Raw genomic sequence first — 16,324 nt, forward strand, 5'->3', positions numbered from 1 at the left:
AAGGTTTTTTCATTTGAAAACCAAAGACTTGGCTTTGAATAGAATGGACAGGAATGCGGCAGTGTTCTTTTAGTTTACGTAAATTGAAGGTAATAATTCTTTTTTCACTTAACACCACTTGTTTTCCTGAAGAATTTGCCTCTGAGTTGACTTTGAAACTTCCACGAAAGCCTGACAGTGAGTAGATGAAATGCTGAGCTATTAGAATCTGCCTATAGATTCAGGTCCTGTAGAGAAAGCATAGATTTTTCTTCTTTCTTATATATTAGCTATTTTCATATGTCCTACAAGCAAACTTAATATCTTTATGTGTGTTAAGTGGACTCAGGGTGATGGAGCTTCTCAGACTGCCTGCCAGGAGAGCTCCACTAGAGGAGGCTTCCTTCTAGAAGACTGCTGCATCAGGGCCAACTAACTGGACAGCACTTCAGAAGGAAACCCAGCATGGGTGACCTGACACTGTCTTCACTTGTTCATCTGAGAGCATGTTCCCAGAACTGGGCTAGGCACTGGCACCAGTACATCACCTATTTGTAGCAGCTGCTCCAGCTGCAGGCAAGCACTGAGGTTTTGGAGTGTCACAGCCTGTTTGTCTCCAGAGGTCAGGCAGTGGCTGAGTCAGAGGAGCAAGGTGGGCTCCCCTGCATTATGGTGAAGAAGTGGAAGACATCTAAGGGTTCCCTCTTCAGGGCCTGTGCCTTGTCCAGAAATACACGGCTCTTTGGACAGAGCATAACTTGTTCTAACATCTTTGTGAGTTGAACCCTGCAAGGATGTCTACACCTCCTCCTATGTTATCCCGTTTGTTTCTTCTGAACTCGTTATATTCTTAATCCTTAGCGTTCTTGCAGCTCATGAATGAAATCTTCCTGTTCTGTGTGTGACTACAAAGTGCTATCTAAACTTGAACTTAGGAAGAAATGAGGGGGACATTACAGGGACCTAGGTGAGTTTTTAGCAGGCATTAGGGGTGGATACTTCGAAGTTAAAGTATTGATAGAACTTTTGAAACCTGTGTGCCCAAATTACATTTTAGGGTCTTGTAATGAGAAAGAGAAAAAGTTGAATAGCGAATTATCTTTACAAATTGTAAAGGAAGCAAGTTCTAATTCAGTTAGCTTGAGCTCTCAAGAGTGTACTAGTGTTCTTCAGTAAGCATCAAGAATTATCCAGCATATCATTTTGTTAAAACTCCTTTTTCTTTAACCAGTTTCAAGTAACAAATCTGCCCATACATGTTAGTGGTAAAAACTAATAAAGTTGATGACAAGTCAGTTGGCCTCTGACTGTGGTAGTGGTGGCTGGCTTACTGTATTCGCTATTTTAGGAATTGAAAAGGGGCCATATTTCTTGGAACGGCTTAGAGCAGAAGTCAGAAACATTCCCCAAAACATTCACCAGCTTTCTCTGTAACTTGCTTACCAGAAGAAATTATATATTTCATGTTTGTCCTGGCTTATTTTGAGAATATAAAACAAGTCTATATTGCATGCTTACTATTTGCTAGAGATTGTACTAAGCCTCTTTTGTGATCTTCATAGCACTCCTAGTAGGTTGGTAATTGTTTTAGGCTCAGTTTTACAGTTAGCTAGGATCAAAACCCAGGCAGTCTGAATGTGAGACTGAAACCTCAGATCGTCTCTTAGTGGGGTGGGTGAGCATCCATACAGCACAGTACATTGCAAGGGGAAAATTGTGCAACAGTATTTAGGGCATCACCTGCAGGAACGTTCATTGGTGCAATCAGGTTAGGATGAACTCCCCTTGAAGCATCGCATCAGGTAAAAGGCAGGGGTAAGAGCATTTCTGTTAACACTAAGCTGTCACTCATGGGTTTATGATCAGGATTCATGCCACCTGTGTGGCCCCCAAAGCTGAAAGTGTAAGTCTTAGATTCATGGTGTCCTCAAGATACCAGAGAAAGAAAATGCAAATCAACTGGCTAAAAGTGGAAGAAATAAGGGCCTATCAAAACTGGTAGAATATAAGAAAGTCAAACAGGACAAATGGAAATTAAAAATATAACTGTTGAGGGACTTCCCTAGCAGTCCGGTGGTTAGGACTCTGCGCTTCCACTGCAGGGGGTGCAGGTTCCATCCCTGGTCAGGGAACTAAGATCCCACATGCCGCGGGGAGAGGCCAAAAAAAAAAAAAAAAAAGTTGAAATAAAAAACTCAGCGTAGAGGTTAGACTACACATAGCTGAAGTGAAACTGGTAAATTTGAAGAAGTTACGCAACATCAGGACACAGAAGTGGAGCAAGTGAGAGTTTGTTACTGGATTTTAGGATGAGACGGGCAACTTGCATTTAATTGGAATCCCAGGAGGGACCATGGAAAGCACAGCCGCTCTGAAGGGAGCTCTGAGTACCTACTGTGTAGGAGTACATACTGCTGTGCAGTGAGGCTACAAAGGCAAGTCACATTTAACCAGGTCAGTATCGCGGTCAACTCCGGAAGGGAGGGAGGGGCGCACAAAGATAACGGCCATTTCTTTGGAGGGTAGGGTGGGCACACGGACGCTCGCTTAAGTCTAAACCGTACAAAGTCATTTGTATATACTTAGGACATAACGCTGTCACTTTGTAGAAGTCCACGCCTGCGTCGTCGGAGCTGGCAGACAGCTGCTCTGATGAGCCTGACCGGAAGCGCTCCCAGCCCCGCTCGGCCGAGCTTCTGGCGCGGGGACTGGCTTCTTCCTACGTTAGGACCCCTGCGACCTCTAGCGGCGTGACGCCGCGGGGCTCCGGCTGGACGGGCGGGCACCGCCCCCGCTGTCTAGGGGGCGGGACTTCCGGGCGGCGGGACTTCCGGCCGCTGAGCGACGGGCGCAGCATCAGCATCAGTATCAGCTGGCGGCGGCTGAGGCGACAGCGGCTGCGGCGCAGGCAACGGGCCGCGGCCTGCGGACTACGGGCAGCCGGAGCGGGCGGGCGCGCCGGCGGACAGCAGGCCGCGCTGGCGGCGGCGGTGGCCGCGATGATGGAGATCCAGATGGACGAGGGCGGCGGCGTGGTCGTGTACCAGGACGACTACTGCTCTGGCTCGGTGATGTCGGAGCGGGTGTCGGGCCTGGCGGGCTCCATATACCGCGAGTTCGAGCGCCTCATCCACTGCTACGACGAGGAGGTCGTCAAGGAGCTGATGCCACTCGTGGTCAACGTGCTCGAGAATCTGGACTCGGTGCTCAGCGAGAACCAGGAGCACGAGGTGGAGCTGGAGCTGCTGCGCGAGGACAACGAGCAGCTGCTCACCCAGTACGAGCGGGAGAAGGCGCTGCGCAAGCAGGCCGAGGAGGTGCGTGGGCCGGGAGGCGCCGGGGCCCCTCCCGGGGACCCCAGTCCTTCCCGGCCCGGGGACCCCGCCCTTAGCCCCCGCCCTGCCCGGGCCCCAGCTCACGCCCCGCCCATCCCACCAACGCCCCCGACGCCGAGCCCGGCCCAGGGGCTGATGCCTGGCTCCCACATCCTCCTGGCCTGCTGCTCCAGCCAGGAACCCTAGCCCTGAACCACCTGGCGTCACTGGGGGACCTTGCATCCTAAACTGCCTCAGGCCTCCGTCTCCCCTCCATACCCACTTCTCATTGCAGACGCCAGTTCTTTTTGCTTTTGTGTGTGTTTTTCCGCAAACGTGTCCTAGACCCCAGTTACAACTTCTGGTTGCTGCAATTTTAATTTTAATTTTAAACCCTTCCAGAAAGGGGATTTCTGATCTTCTTATGGTTCTGCAGCCAGAAGAGGTGTTGTCAGATCTTTGCCTTATCCCTAATCCAATGTTTTGACGGTCTGTGACATGGGTGAATTTGGTGATTGAGGTAAACACATTACCAAAGCCACAGTTAGGCTGCTCCTCTGGCACCAGGTGAAAGACTCCAGGTTTCCGGAGGTGATTTCTTTGCCCTGTGGTTCCCTCCGTTGGGAATATTGTTAGCTTATGTGGACAATGCTGAGAAATTCCACTGTGGCTTCTGAGGAGTTAAAAGTAGAATTTTGAAGTACTTGATCGTGTTTTAGGATACCTCCATAACCTGGAAATCACTTATTTGTGAACCAGTTCGAAGAACCATGCATTGCAGGGAATACCACTTACCTTCATTCATTCACTATGAAATATTTAGCCCTGTTGTCAGACCCAGGTGGATTCAGGGGACCTGGGTTCTCATTCCTGCCTTGCCTTTGTGACCTTGTCCATGTCGCCTGCCCCCCTCTGGATTTTGATTTTCCTTCAGTCATATGAGTCAGTTGCCCTAGATGATCTCTAAGCCCTGACATTCTGTTGTTCCAGGCATTAGGTGATGGCTTTTTGGTTTATGAATGGGAAGTTTCTTATTAAATGAGCTAAATTCCTTTTTAACTAATTTGGATTAACACATTCTTGATTTTAGTATTGAAATGGAAGACTGTTTCGGTATTTTGGCTTTTTCTTAAGCTAGGGCAGTTTATGTTCTCCTAGTTTGGTTTAAAGTATGTTTATAAAAATTAAGAGTGCCTTGTATCGTTCCTACTTACGGTGGTTTACGTTGATCTTGGGTTTTTTCATTCATCTGTCAAGAGGCTCTTGCCTATTGATTGGGGTGCCAGGCTCCACCAAAAACTGATTTAGAGCTCTCAACTTAAGGGAGATGCAAGAGCTCATAGGATTTTAGAGTTCAGAGTGGCCATAGGCATTTACTAGGGAAAGAACTGGCCGCAAGAAGGAGTGGGGGTGGACCAAGGTCACATGCTCTAGAAGAACCAGGCCAAGACGCAGTCTACCCTGACCCCTGGAGTGGGCTCTTCGTTCCACTGCTGTGGGAGGTCAGAGAGCGTACCCCCAGAAGACGAGCTCTGGGGCTCCCCTCACTGGCCGTGGGGCAGTGGCTGCCTCCCTCATGCTGGGCAGCACCTCCCACTTCTCTGACTGCTCTCAGCGGCCATTTGATGCCTAACTGAGGTTTTGAGTAGGTTTGTTTTCTTTCACTATGTACCGATGTGGTCAATATAGTGGACGAGAAGGAACTAAAAGGAGAAAGATGGACAACCTTAAGGCTAAGAATCATAACCATCTACCTTAAAAATTTGCTCTGCGTGGATGAAGCCCCTGCTCTGCTCTGCATGGTTCAAGTGCAGCCGCAAGCGAGTGTGGTTCTGGCCTCCCACTTACGCCCTGGACTAAGAGCTGAGGGTGCGCATGTGGTATGGAGGAGAGTGCCCTGGAGGCCGAGACCCATCCTTGCCCCAGCTATTAAGAGATGCTGAACAGAGAGCCACAGAGTGAACAAAACGCTTGGCTGGCCGGCATAAAGGCTGTGATTTGATGCTAAATAGTATGCCCTTGGAGGAACCTCATGTGATGTTACAACCAAGAAAAGGGCCAAAATCTGTAACCATTTTGGTATTCTAGCTCATTTACTAAATCCAGTAGACATTCATTTTCAGTTTTGTGGAAAAGACCAGTGTACACTGTGGCCTGGCTTCTTTTTCCACACAGGGCATGAGATCCTAGATGTGTGTCTGATAACACGGGAGGCTGAACAGCATGGGCTGCAGGCGTGTGCGTGATGCAGAGTAGCTTCTGCCTCCCCGGCCACTCTGCTCAAGAAGGCTTAGTCAGAGCTGAGTAACCTGAGCCGCCTGCAGCCTTCCTAGCACACAGAATCTGCAGATTTAAAAAGAAAGAGCCTTGAGCAGAGCAAACACCTCTGCCCGCTACATCTTGCCTGTAATAACTGCAGTGAGAGATTGCGAGTCTGTTCTGGTCCCAGGGTGACTCTCTCGATGGGAGTGACGGTAGCTAGAGGTGGTGGGGTCCAGGGAGGGGGGCCAGGCCCCAGAGTTTGCAGATGCTTGAGTGTCAGCCTCACCTTTGGGAGCTGCACACCCTGTGACCAGTCTTCCCCTCTCTGGGCTCACTGGCCGCTTCTGTAAAGTGCGTGGGTTGCCAGACGTGGCAAGTTTCTTTCATCTCAAGTGCCAAGTCCCGTGATTGGCTGTTGTTTGCCTGGAGAATTGCAGCAAGGCAGATCTAGCCAAGCCAGGGAAGAGCACCTTGATGGGGCAGCCGCGGGTGGCAAGCGTGGGGCATCTCAGTCTCTGTGCGGGTTTTATGCTTGTCATCGAGACCAGTGAGTCCCGCTCAGACTTGCAGAGCTAAATGGATGTTGCTGGCTTCTAAAACCTCTACAGAGACCTTAAAAATGCTGAAACTGTATCCAATACAAAGTTTTGAAAACCCACTGAGTTCTTTCCCATTAGAAAAGAAGGTTGGAAATGGGCATTTGACCAGGATGGCCGGGACCGAGTGGGCGCCCCTGGGCAGTGCTGCCCACCGTGGCCCCCAGGGAGGAGGCAGCAGAGGACTCCATTCACTCCAGTCCTGAGCAGCAAAGAGCCTTCCTCGCAGGGATCAAGTATTAGGCTCACAGGAGGAAAAACAGTGTTTGAGAGACAAGGTGTGAGTTTAGTAGCCATCATTCACCTTAAAGTCTTCTTGGCCCTAAGGAAACTACTGGTAACATCCCCCACTCATCACAAGCAACTCAAGTGGACGTTCTGTCCATGAGACATGGCTGTGGGTATTTGCTGATACCTCAGTGTCTGGTGCTGTGTAAGGAAAGCATCCAACTGGAAAGTTTTACCCAAAACTGTGTTTTTCTAGTTGTACAAAAGTAATGCATTTTGTAGAAGAATATTTGGACAGGATGAAGCTGAAGGGGGCAGAAGCCATCATTCTACTCTATAGAGATGATCATTTGGCATTTTTTTTAATAAGTGAATTAATATATTGAATCAGAAGTTTTTCTTCTTGTGTCCCATATTACAAATAGTAAATTCACCCCAGCTTAGACAAAGTATGCAATTTCTTCCGCTGCCATGTTGTCGTATTAAAAGAGAGGTTTTTGTTTTGTTTTGTTTTGTTTTGGGTTTTTTTGACTGTGCCACATTCAGCATGTGGGATCCCAGTTCCCTGACCAGGGATCAAACTTGTGTCCACTGTGGTGGAAGCGTGGAGTCCTAATCACTGGACCACCAGGGAAGTCCCAGGGCAGTTTTTTTCAATTGTTAACTTTTTTTACATGAAGCCATTAAGATTTGGTGCCCAGAGCTGCCTTTCCTCGTTGCCTCTAAATACTGGTCCATTATAGCTCTCTTACTAGAGTCACCAGGAGTACAACAGACTCTCCCTAAAAAAATGGGAACAAATAGGCACAGGAGAGGGCTTGCCTGGTGGTGCAGTGGTTAAGAATCCACCTGCCAATGCAGAGAACATAGGTTCAAGCCCTGGTCAGGGAAGATCCCACATGCCGTGGAGCAGCTAAGCTCATGCACCACAACTACTGAGCCTGCGCTCTAAAGCCCACGAGCCACAACTACTGAGCCCACGTGCTGCAATTACTGAAGCCCACGCACCTAGAGCCCCTGCTCTGCAACAAGAGAAGCCACTGCCATGAGAAGCCAGCACACTGCACTGAAGAGTAGCCCCCACTCGCCGCAACTAGAGAAAGCCCGCACTCAGCAACAAAGAACCAATGCAGCCAAAATTAAATAAAAGTAAATTAAATTTAAAAAAACAAAAAACAAATAGGCACAGGAGAGCAGAGAGAGGCGCTTTCCAGCCAGAGAGAACAGAACATGCGGAATAAGCCCCACCGCCCTGCCAGGCTCACCCAGCGGGAACCCTTGGAACCCTCAAGGCCCTGTGGTGGCCGTTAGGCAGCGGGGCAGGGACTGGGGCAAGTTAGTTCTCCCAAAACTAGAATTTCTAAGTTAAATTTTAAATCTGTCTTTTTTTAAAGTTTCTGTTTTGGAATAATTTATAGAAAAATATAGAAATAATTTATGGACAATCTCACCCAGATTACCCAAGGTGAACGTTTTTCCACATTACTCTTCTCTCTCCATCTCCCTCCCTCCCTCCTGCTCTGCTAAGACCTGAGGGCTCCTGCAAGTCCTATGGTGTCCTCAGTTCCCTATCGGCTTCTCACTTTGTGCTTTTTACAACCTTGATGATGTGATATCACAGGCCAGTTATCTTGCAGGATGTCCCTTAGTTTGGCTTTCGTGTGACCTCATGACCAGTTGCAGGATGGAAGCTGGGGAGGGACACTCGTGTGGGGGGCAGGGTCCCTTTTCCCAAGGGTGGTCAGCAGCCAGACGGCTCATGTTACAGGCTTTTGCTCTGTTGAAAGTCAGGGCCCCAGGGGTCATCCTCACAACCTCCCATGTCCAGTGACTCACTAAGTCCTGGCCATTCTTTTGGCCTGATTTTTTTTTTTTTGTACTTTTTGTGCTTCTTTTTTATCTCCTTTGCTACCATCCTGGCTCGAGTCACCACTGTCATGCTGCTCCCCCAGCCACTTTCTCCCCCTCCCAACCCTTCTGTGGCATGAACTGGTCCGCAGGCAGGTCCCATCTCCCACTCTCTCTTGTTCGGTAACTCAGTCAACTAAGCATAGTGAGGGCCAGGCTTGCTGCCGGGGATGGGTCTGTGCTGCCCTGATGCAGGTGCTCGGATGGGGAGGTCCTGCCACACTGTCAGATGGTGAGAAAATGGCAACGTGGGATGGAGAGCAAAGGGTATGGATGGGAACAGAGGAAGGGACGCTCCCAGGAGGAGACCGCCTTCTCCCGGGGTCCCCAGCACCCACCCCCCCCAGCACCGCGTGCCCTGTCCCCTGCCCTTCCACTTCCTTCTGCCCCCTCTGCATGTACTTTTGCTGCGTACACCTGACTCCCTTGCGTCTAGCACCGTGACATTCAGATGTGGGTGCTCAAGTGAGTCCCTGTCACCCCAGAGTCCCCACGTGGGGGCTCTTTCCTGGTTAGCCAAGGGCAGTGTCCTTCTGGTTCTTTCAGCCCCAAGGCTGGTTCTTTTCTCTCTGACACATGTCCCACAGAGATACCAGCTGCCTGTGCGTGTGCAGGTGAGGAAGGAGGGCAACCTTTCTCTGCTTCCACGTGCTGCACCGAGCTGTTGGTTCCTGGAGGGCCGGAACCAACTTTCTGTGGTTTTCAGCCATCCATCTGTCCAACACAGCTCTGTGTGAGGACGGAAATTTCTGTTCTGCTGTGTGTCCACACAGGGCCACTGACACTTCACATGTGCCTCATGCAGTTTAGGATGAGTTTTTATTTTTATGTCATTTAAATTAATTTAAGTTTATTTTTTTAAATTATTTATTTATTTATTTTTGGCTAGGTTGGGTCATCGTTGCTGTGCGTGGGCTTTCTCTAGTTGTGGCAAGCTGGGGCTACTCCTCATTGCGGTGCGGGGGCTTCTCATTGCAGTGGCTTTTCTTGTTGTGGAGCATGGGCTCTAGGCACATGGGCTTCAGTAGTTGTGGCGCATAGGCTCAGTAGTTGTGGCTCCCGGGCTCTAGAGCGCAGGCTCAGTAATTGTGGTACACGGGCTTAGTTGCTCCGCGGCGTGTGGGATCTTCCCAGACCAGGGCTTGAACCCGTGTCCCCTGCATTGGCAGGCAGATTCCCAACCACTGCACCACCGGGGAATTCTTTAAATTAAGTTTAAATACCCACACGTGGCTGTGGCTAAGGTACTGGGCAGTGTAGCCGTGGACGGTCTAACTCAATCACTGTTTTGTAAGGACAGGCAGTAAATGTTTCTTTGACCTGTTACATAACGTCAGGCAAGAAAGGAAGATGCTTAAAAGGTGGGGTGTTTTTCTTCAGTGAACATGTTCTAGAAAGAGGGGAGACCCCAAAGTGTAGTGGGTTTTGAAACAGGAGAATAGAAGAAAATATTGTGAGATGAGGAAAAAGAAAAAAAGCATTGCAGCTGTTTAGGAAACAACAGAGAGGTGATGAAATTCTTGAAAGGCTGAGAAGAGGTCTGGAGGGAAATCCCAGCACCTAGAAAGCAGCTAGTGCTTACGGCGCACCATGAAATCTTCGACCATAGGCTTCAGTTCTGTTCTGTTCTTTCTTTGTAACAACTTTGTTGAGGTCAGTGCACTAAGCTGTACATATTTGAAGTGTGCAATTTGGTGAGTTTTAACACGTCTACACCTGAAAAAACATCCTCACAATCAAGATGATGATCTCCATCGTCCCCAAAGTTTCCTTGTGGCCCTCAATACTCTCTCCCCGCTTCCCCCATCCCTAGGTAACCACGGTCTGCTTTCTGTCACTGTAGATTGATTTGCATTTTCTAGAACCTTATATAAACTGAATCCTGCAGTGTACACTCTTTTTTTGACTGGCTCCTCTCACACGGCATAATGATTTGAGATTACCCAGGTTGTTGCCGTTCTTTCATTCATCCGTTCATTGCTAGTGTAGCCTGCTGTGTGGGTGTCCATCTATCTCCTCTGGTGGAGCAGGAGCTCGCCGTCCACACCTGCGCCCTGTTTCTCGGGACCTTGGGAGGCTCCGGCGCAACCTGTCCTGCATGCAGCTGCACACAGGGAGCCCCGCTGGAAGATGGTCAGGGAAACCAAGCGGTTAAAATCAGTTGGTGGCTGGCTAGCGCTTCCTAAGAAAGCATCCCTGTCACCAGGGTGGGAAAGGCTCGACCCAAGGAAAGGAAATATACACAGACACTTAGAGCCCGCGGAATCATAAGTCAGTTACCTTCTTTTGAACGCCTCTCATGGGCAAGAGATTTGGGGAATGCCAAGATCAGTGGAGTGGAGCTCCATTGGCGGGGTTTGTGAGACAGGGGTCAGGGCATTTGGATTCTGATTATCTACAGTGGTGGGTTCAAGGTGATGCCTTTTGTTCAAGTTCTCTGGGTGCCCTTCCTTCCACTCAACTTCAGCTTGTGCTCCTGCTCCCTGACCTTCCCACGCCGGCCTCTTACCTCTTCCTTCTCTCAGTGAATTGGACCCAGATCCAGGCGGGATCCCATGGATTCTGCCCAAGCTTGTGGCCTCGGCTCTTCAGTGTACGCTTCTGGACAGCGAGACCCTGTGTCCACCAAAGGGCGACCATGGGCGTCCTCAGGTCTCTCCTGTTAAATGGAGTGAGAGGGATGTAGAAGCCAGGTGGATTAGGAAGTTGAAGAAATCAGTGTAAACTGCTAAGAATGCTTCAGAGATGGACTTCCCTGGGCGCAGTGGTTAAGAATCTGCCTGCCAGTGCAGGGGATATGGGTTTGAACCCTGGTCCAGGAAGATCCCACATGCTGTGGAGCAACTAAGTCCATGTGCCACAGTTACTGAGCCTGCGCTCTAGAGCCCGCAAGCCACAACTACTGAGCTCGCGTGCCACAACTACTGAAGCCCTTGCACCTAGAGCCTGTGCCCCACGATAAGAGAAGCCACCACAATGAGATGCCCACGCACCGCAATGAAGAGTAACCCCTGCTCACCACAACTAGAGAGAGCCCATGTGCAGCAGCGAAGACCCAATGCAGCCAAAAATAAATAAATTAATTAATTAATTTAAAAAAAGAATGCTTCAAAGAACACAGTCTAGTTAAGAATAACTTCTCCCAGGGAAATTTCTCCCAGGACGGGGCATTTATAGTTTTCATCGTATCTTCCTTTTTCTTATTTCCCTCCAGAACCAATCATGCCGTATATCATAAATAATATAATAAATGTAATGTATATTTTAAGATACAAAATATATATTAGTATCTAACATAAAATACTTAAATATGTAATATATTAAAATATGTATTTTTTACAGACATCTTTCCTATCTTACCAATTCTTTTTTTTTCTTTTTAATATTTATTTTATTTATTTGGTTGCGCTGGGTCTTAGTTGTGGCAGGTGGACTCCTTAGTTGCAGCTCACAGGCTCCTTTGTTGTGGCATGCGAACTCTTAGTTGTGGCCTGCGTGTGGGATCTGGTTCCCTGACCAGGGATCAAACCCGGCCCCCCTGCATTCGGAGCATGGAGTCTTAACCATTGAGCCACCAGGGAAGTCCCTATCTTACCAATTCTTGAAAATCAGTGTGAGTTAAACCAATGCCATTTGTTGGGATTCATCTCAGGCAGATGCTGAACCAGTGGTTCCTTTAACCGAAATGAGGAATCTATGCTTTTTAAAAAATGAATCCAACCTTGTTCTTGGGTTCCTGCATAGTGGCCTGATCTCAGACGTATGTCTAAAACTTGAATGCAGAAATGCCCTTCCCTCCCTCTCTGTCCACCTGCCCACACTGCATTTTAGATGTAAATGGTAACAGTCATGGAATATGGGAAAAAGCTGGGAAAAAAAACCTCTGAGGTTTGAGGTCTCATGAGTCCAGCACCCCTGTGAGCACCCAGTAAATATTTGATCATGATGGGAGTGACCGACAGGAGCAGGGAATTACCCATCCATAAAGGGCATCTCCCCTGGGAACAGCCTGTGCCCAGCACCCCAGTGCACCACTCTGCCTAAGATAAAAGACCCAAAAAGAGCGTTTTTCTTTTGGACATTCACTCTACCCCCTCACCGCCAGGAAGGAATTACATGCAAAAGAACAAAATCTTTGATTCCTGTTTTATTTCTAACAATTCAACCAGAATTGAATTATTTCCTATGTGTGACCCTGGCCTAAAGGACATATAAGAGGAAAGGATTGGATTTAATGTCTTAATTTACTTTGCCTTTAATTAAAATAGCCTTCAATTATGAAAGTTACCAGAATTCTAATGATTATGTTATAAAAGAGTGTTTACCTAGTAATCTCTCTTGCATTCTGGGATTAGGAATGCTGGCTTCTGTTGTCTTAATTTTATATTTGACATGAAAAGTCAGTTTATTTCTTTTTTAAAAAATAAATTTATTTATTTTTGGCTGCGTTGGGTATTCGTTGCTGCGCGCAGGCTTTTTCTAGTTGCAGCGAGCAGGGGCTACTCTTCATTGCAGTGCACGGACTTATTGCAGTGGCTTCTCTTGTTGCAGAGCACGGGCTGTAGGCACACGGGCTCAGTAGTTGTGGCTCGCAGGCTCTAGAGCACAGGCTCAGTAGTGTGGTGCGCGGGCTTAGATGCTCTGCGGCATGTGGGATCTTCCCGGACCAGGGCTCAAACCTGTGTCCCCTGCATTGGCAGGCGGATTCCTAACCACTGTGCCACCAGGGAAGTCCTGAAAAAGTCAGTTTTATTTCTTAAGTTTGGTTTTATGCATGAGTTAGATAGAATGATCTCATTCCATGGGATATTGAGAAAAGCTTCCTCTGGTTCCTGGAGTTTTGGAAGTTCCCACACTCTCAGGTTACTTCAGTATGTACCTTGAAATTCACCAAAAAGCAAATTCTGAAAACCAGTTGAATTTAATTTTAAAACAGAGCAATTTGTTAGTAAGAGGGAGGGGTAGAAGTATATCTTAAAAACAAAATCTAAAAAGGGAATCATGGGGGCTTCCTTGGTGGCACAGTGGTTGAGAGTCCACCTGCTGATGCAGGGGACACGGGTTCGTGCCCTGGTCCGGGAGGATCCCACATGCCGCGGACCGGCTAGGCCCGTGAGCCATGGCTGCTGAGCCTGTGCGTCCGGAGCCTGTGCTCCGCAACGGGAGAGGCCACAACAGTGAGAGGCCCGCGTACTGCAAAAACAAACAAAAAAAAGGGGAATCATGTAGTAGATTGGTATTTAGCAGTAAGAATCAGGTATTTCCTAGCTCAGTGTTCATGTTAAGACACCTGGTACCTTTTCCTCTATTGTTAGTTGCTCCTCATTGCTCTTCGGGAGGCTCAAAAGATTTGTTGTGAGGTGGCCTTAAACCTCTGTGTGTTATCAGGTGCTAAGTGGCATTTTGACTAGACTCGGTTAGACAGATGACAATTCCAGACAAACTCAAATCTGTAGTGCATGTAATTGGCTTGTGTACGAGTTTTTCACTTTGGCATGTCTCGGACGGTAGATTCCTTCTGTTTCACAGTCCAGCAACAGGCAGACCCACTCAACCCAAATGCTGTTAAAAATTTTATTCTTCTCATTTCCATTCATACTGGATAAATTGAATTGGACAAATTCAATAGAAGTTGAAAAACGTTTAGCTTTCTTTTGGACGACTTCCTTATAGAGATAACTTACCCTGTCCCCCACCACTGAAAATTCTTGATTCTCTTAAATCTAAAGTAAATGATCTGTAAATAAAAATATTTTCTGCTTCCTTGAAAACATCTATTGTTTTGTGACTCTAACCCAGTTACTAGAGTTCCCTCCTGACACCTCCCCCGCCACAGCTGCCCCCCTCGTTTTGGAGGAGAACTTGTATTTTCCTCACTTATTCATTTAACCACCAACCACAAAGCCCCTGCTTTATTCCATCAACTACTCCTTACTTGTCCAGGTGATTCTTACTTCATCCCAAGTCTAGCCCCAAGCATTTCCTCATAAAAAGCAATGATTAAAAAAAAAAAAAAAGAGCAATGATTAAATATCTGTTTAGTCTTGGCCAGGCACTGGTCCTTCACGTTATTTATCCCTCATAATATTTGATGAAGGTGGCATTGCATCTTCCATTTCAGTTAAACAGTTAGCTTGCATTTCTGTTAACTAAAATTACTGTAATAACGTTGAAAGAGTTTTTTCAGGAGGGGAAGAAAGAGGATGCCTTTTAAGCTGTAGAATAGTATATTGTGTTTGTGATGTTTTCGTGGACTTGGAGCCCCTGAGATGCCCCCTAGTCAGCTCTGTCTGGTTCGATGCTGTCCCTCAAGGTAGCGGGGAAGAGCTGTTCTTCCCCAAATGCCAAGTGCGGTGGTCGCCAACCTGCAGAGCCTGCAGTGTCCCGGTGTCCCAGTGTGTGATCCAGCCCAGCAGGGAAGCTGAGGGCTGGCCCTTTAGTATGCTGGTGGTCCCTTGTGGGTTCCTTGGGGCTTTTTGTTCATCTGGGGAGTTGCTGCCACGTGATTGTGATCGTGATCACTCACACCCCTTGTCTGCAGGTGGTTACTGATGACTGACCATTCCCATCACAGGACTGTCCCTTGGCTCCAGGATTCCTTGTGGCCTGGGAACCACAACTGTCCTGTGCGTTCATGTCTCCCTGCCACTTGGGGTGCCCTCTGCCTTTGGCCTTGAGGACATACATGTACACAGCTTACCTAGATGTTTTCTCTCTCAGTTAATGTCTCAGTATTTCCTAGGGCTGAAAGGCCTTACAATATCATAACATCAGAGGATTTCTGCATGTCACCTGGTTTGGGGCCAACTTCGTCGGGGATCTCAAAGCATATCGGTTGTTTTATGGCATGACAAAGCTTTTTGGGACTGTCATCTACATTGGATTTTAACGATCACCTATCAGGATAGATTTAGGAACATCTGTCTGACCTTCTTAAGAATCTGGAGGAATTCCCTGGCGGTCCAGTGGTTAAGACTCCACGCTTCCACTGTAGGGCCCATGGGTTTGATCCCTGGTCAGGGAACTAAGATCCCACATGCTGCGTGGGGCAGCCAGTCATCTTTCATCTAGAAATCTTTTTAGCTGGCTCTCAGCTATGAAATGCAGGTAATATGATGAAATACCGATGGGAATTCTAGAGAAATGGTGTTAGCACCACAGAACGCTTTTCTTTGTGTAAAACTTTGGTGCTCCAGCTTGGAGGTAGGACAGGGCTCAGTTTACAGAAAGGGAGCATTTTCCATCCTCCAGCCCCAGTCGCCCCATCATTCAGCTCTTCACTGGCTCAAGACGAGCTTTCCATTCAGCCCAAGTCCAGCCCTGAGCATTTTGTCATGAAAAACAGGGACCCTTCCTGAGGACCAGAGAACTGATGCTTTCTGACAGGCAAAATGTTGATTCAAAAAATAAATATATAAGTGATTCAGGATGATTCTCAACTTAATCTAGAACAATTCACAAGTGGGAGTAACCAAGAAAATACTGAAAAGGAAGAGTTAAGAGGGTAAATGTATATCAGCTATTAAAAGATGCTATTACACTACAAGTTTAAAAAAACCTTTGGGGACTTCCCTGGTGGCGCAGTGGTTGAGAATCTGCCTGCCAATGCAGGGGACACGGGTTCGAGCCCTGGTCTGGGAAGATCCCACATGCTGCGGAGCAATTAGGCCCGTGAGCCACAGCTACTGAGCCTGCGCGTCTGGAGCCTGTGCTCTGCAACAAGAGAGGCTACGACAGTGAGAGGCCTGCACAGCGCGATGAAGAGTGGGCCCCGCTCGCCACAACTGGAGAAAGCCCTCGCACAGAAACGAAGACCCAACACAGCCAAAAATAAATAAATAATTAAATTTTTTTTAGAAAGTGATTAAAAAAACCTTTGGTTACTGGCTCAGAAATAGACCGAAATATGTCTTAGAAGGTACCATATCATAAAGGTAGCATTCAGAGCAATGAAGAAAGGGTAAATTATTAAGTAAATGGTGTAGAAGTAAGTAAACTACTGTACACACACAGACTACATCCTGGGAAAAGTACTTG

General features: G+C 47.8%; 1 protein-coding gene across 2 annotated transcripts in view; it reads left to right on the forward strand.

Moving 5' to 3' along the window:
- Positions 1-2,842: 2,842 nt before the first annotated feature.
- MAPK8IP3 (mitogen-activated protein kinase 8 interacting protein 3) overlaps positions 2,843-16,324 on the forward strand; it is a 47,370-nt gene continuing 33,888 nt past the window's right edge. For both annotated transcript variants that reach the window (XM_079943664.1, XM_079943665.1), the window contains exon 1: positions 2,843-3,296. In XM_079943664.1, coding sequence (XP_079799790.1) covers positions 2,979-3,296 — 318 coding nt within the window. In that variant the 5' untranslated portion in view covers positions 2,843-2,978. The remainder of the gene's footprint in view (positions 3,297-16,324) is intronic.

The sequence above is a fragment of the Stenella coeruleoalba genome (genome assembly GCF_951394435.1).
Source record: "Stenella coeruleoalba genome assembly, chromosome: 15".
Lineage (NCBI taxonomy): Eukaryota > Metazoa > Chordata > Mammalia > Artiodactyla > Delphinidae > Stenella > Stenella coeruleoalba.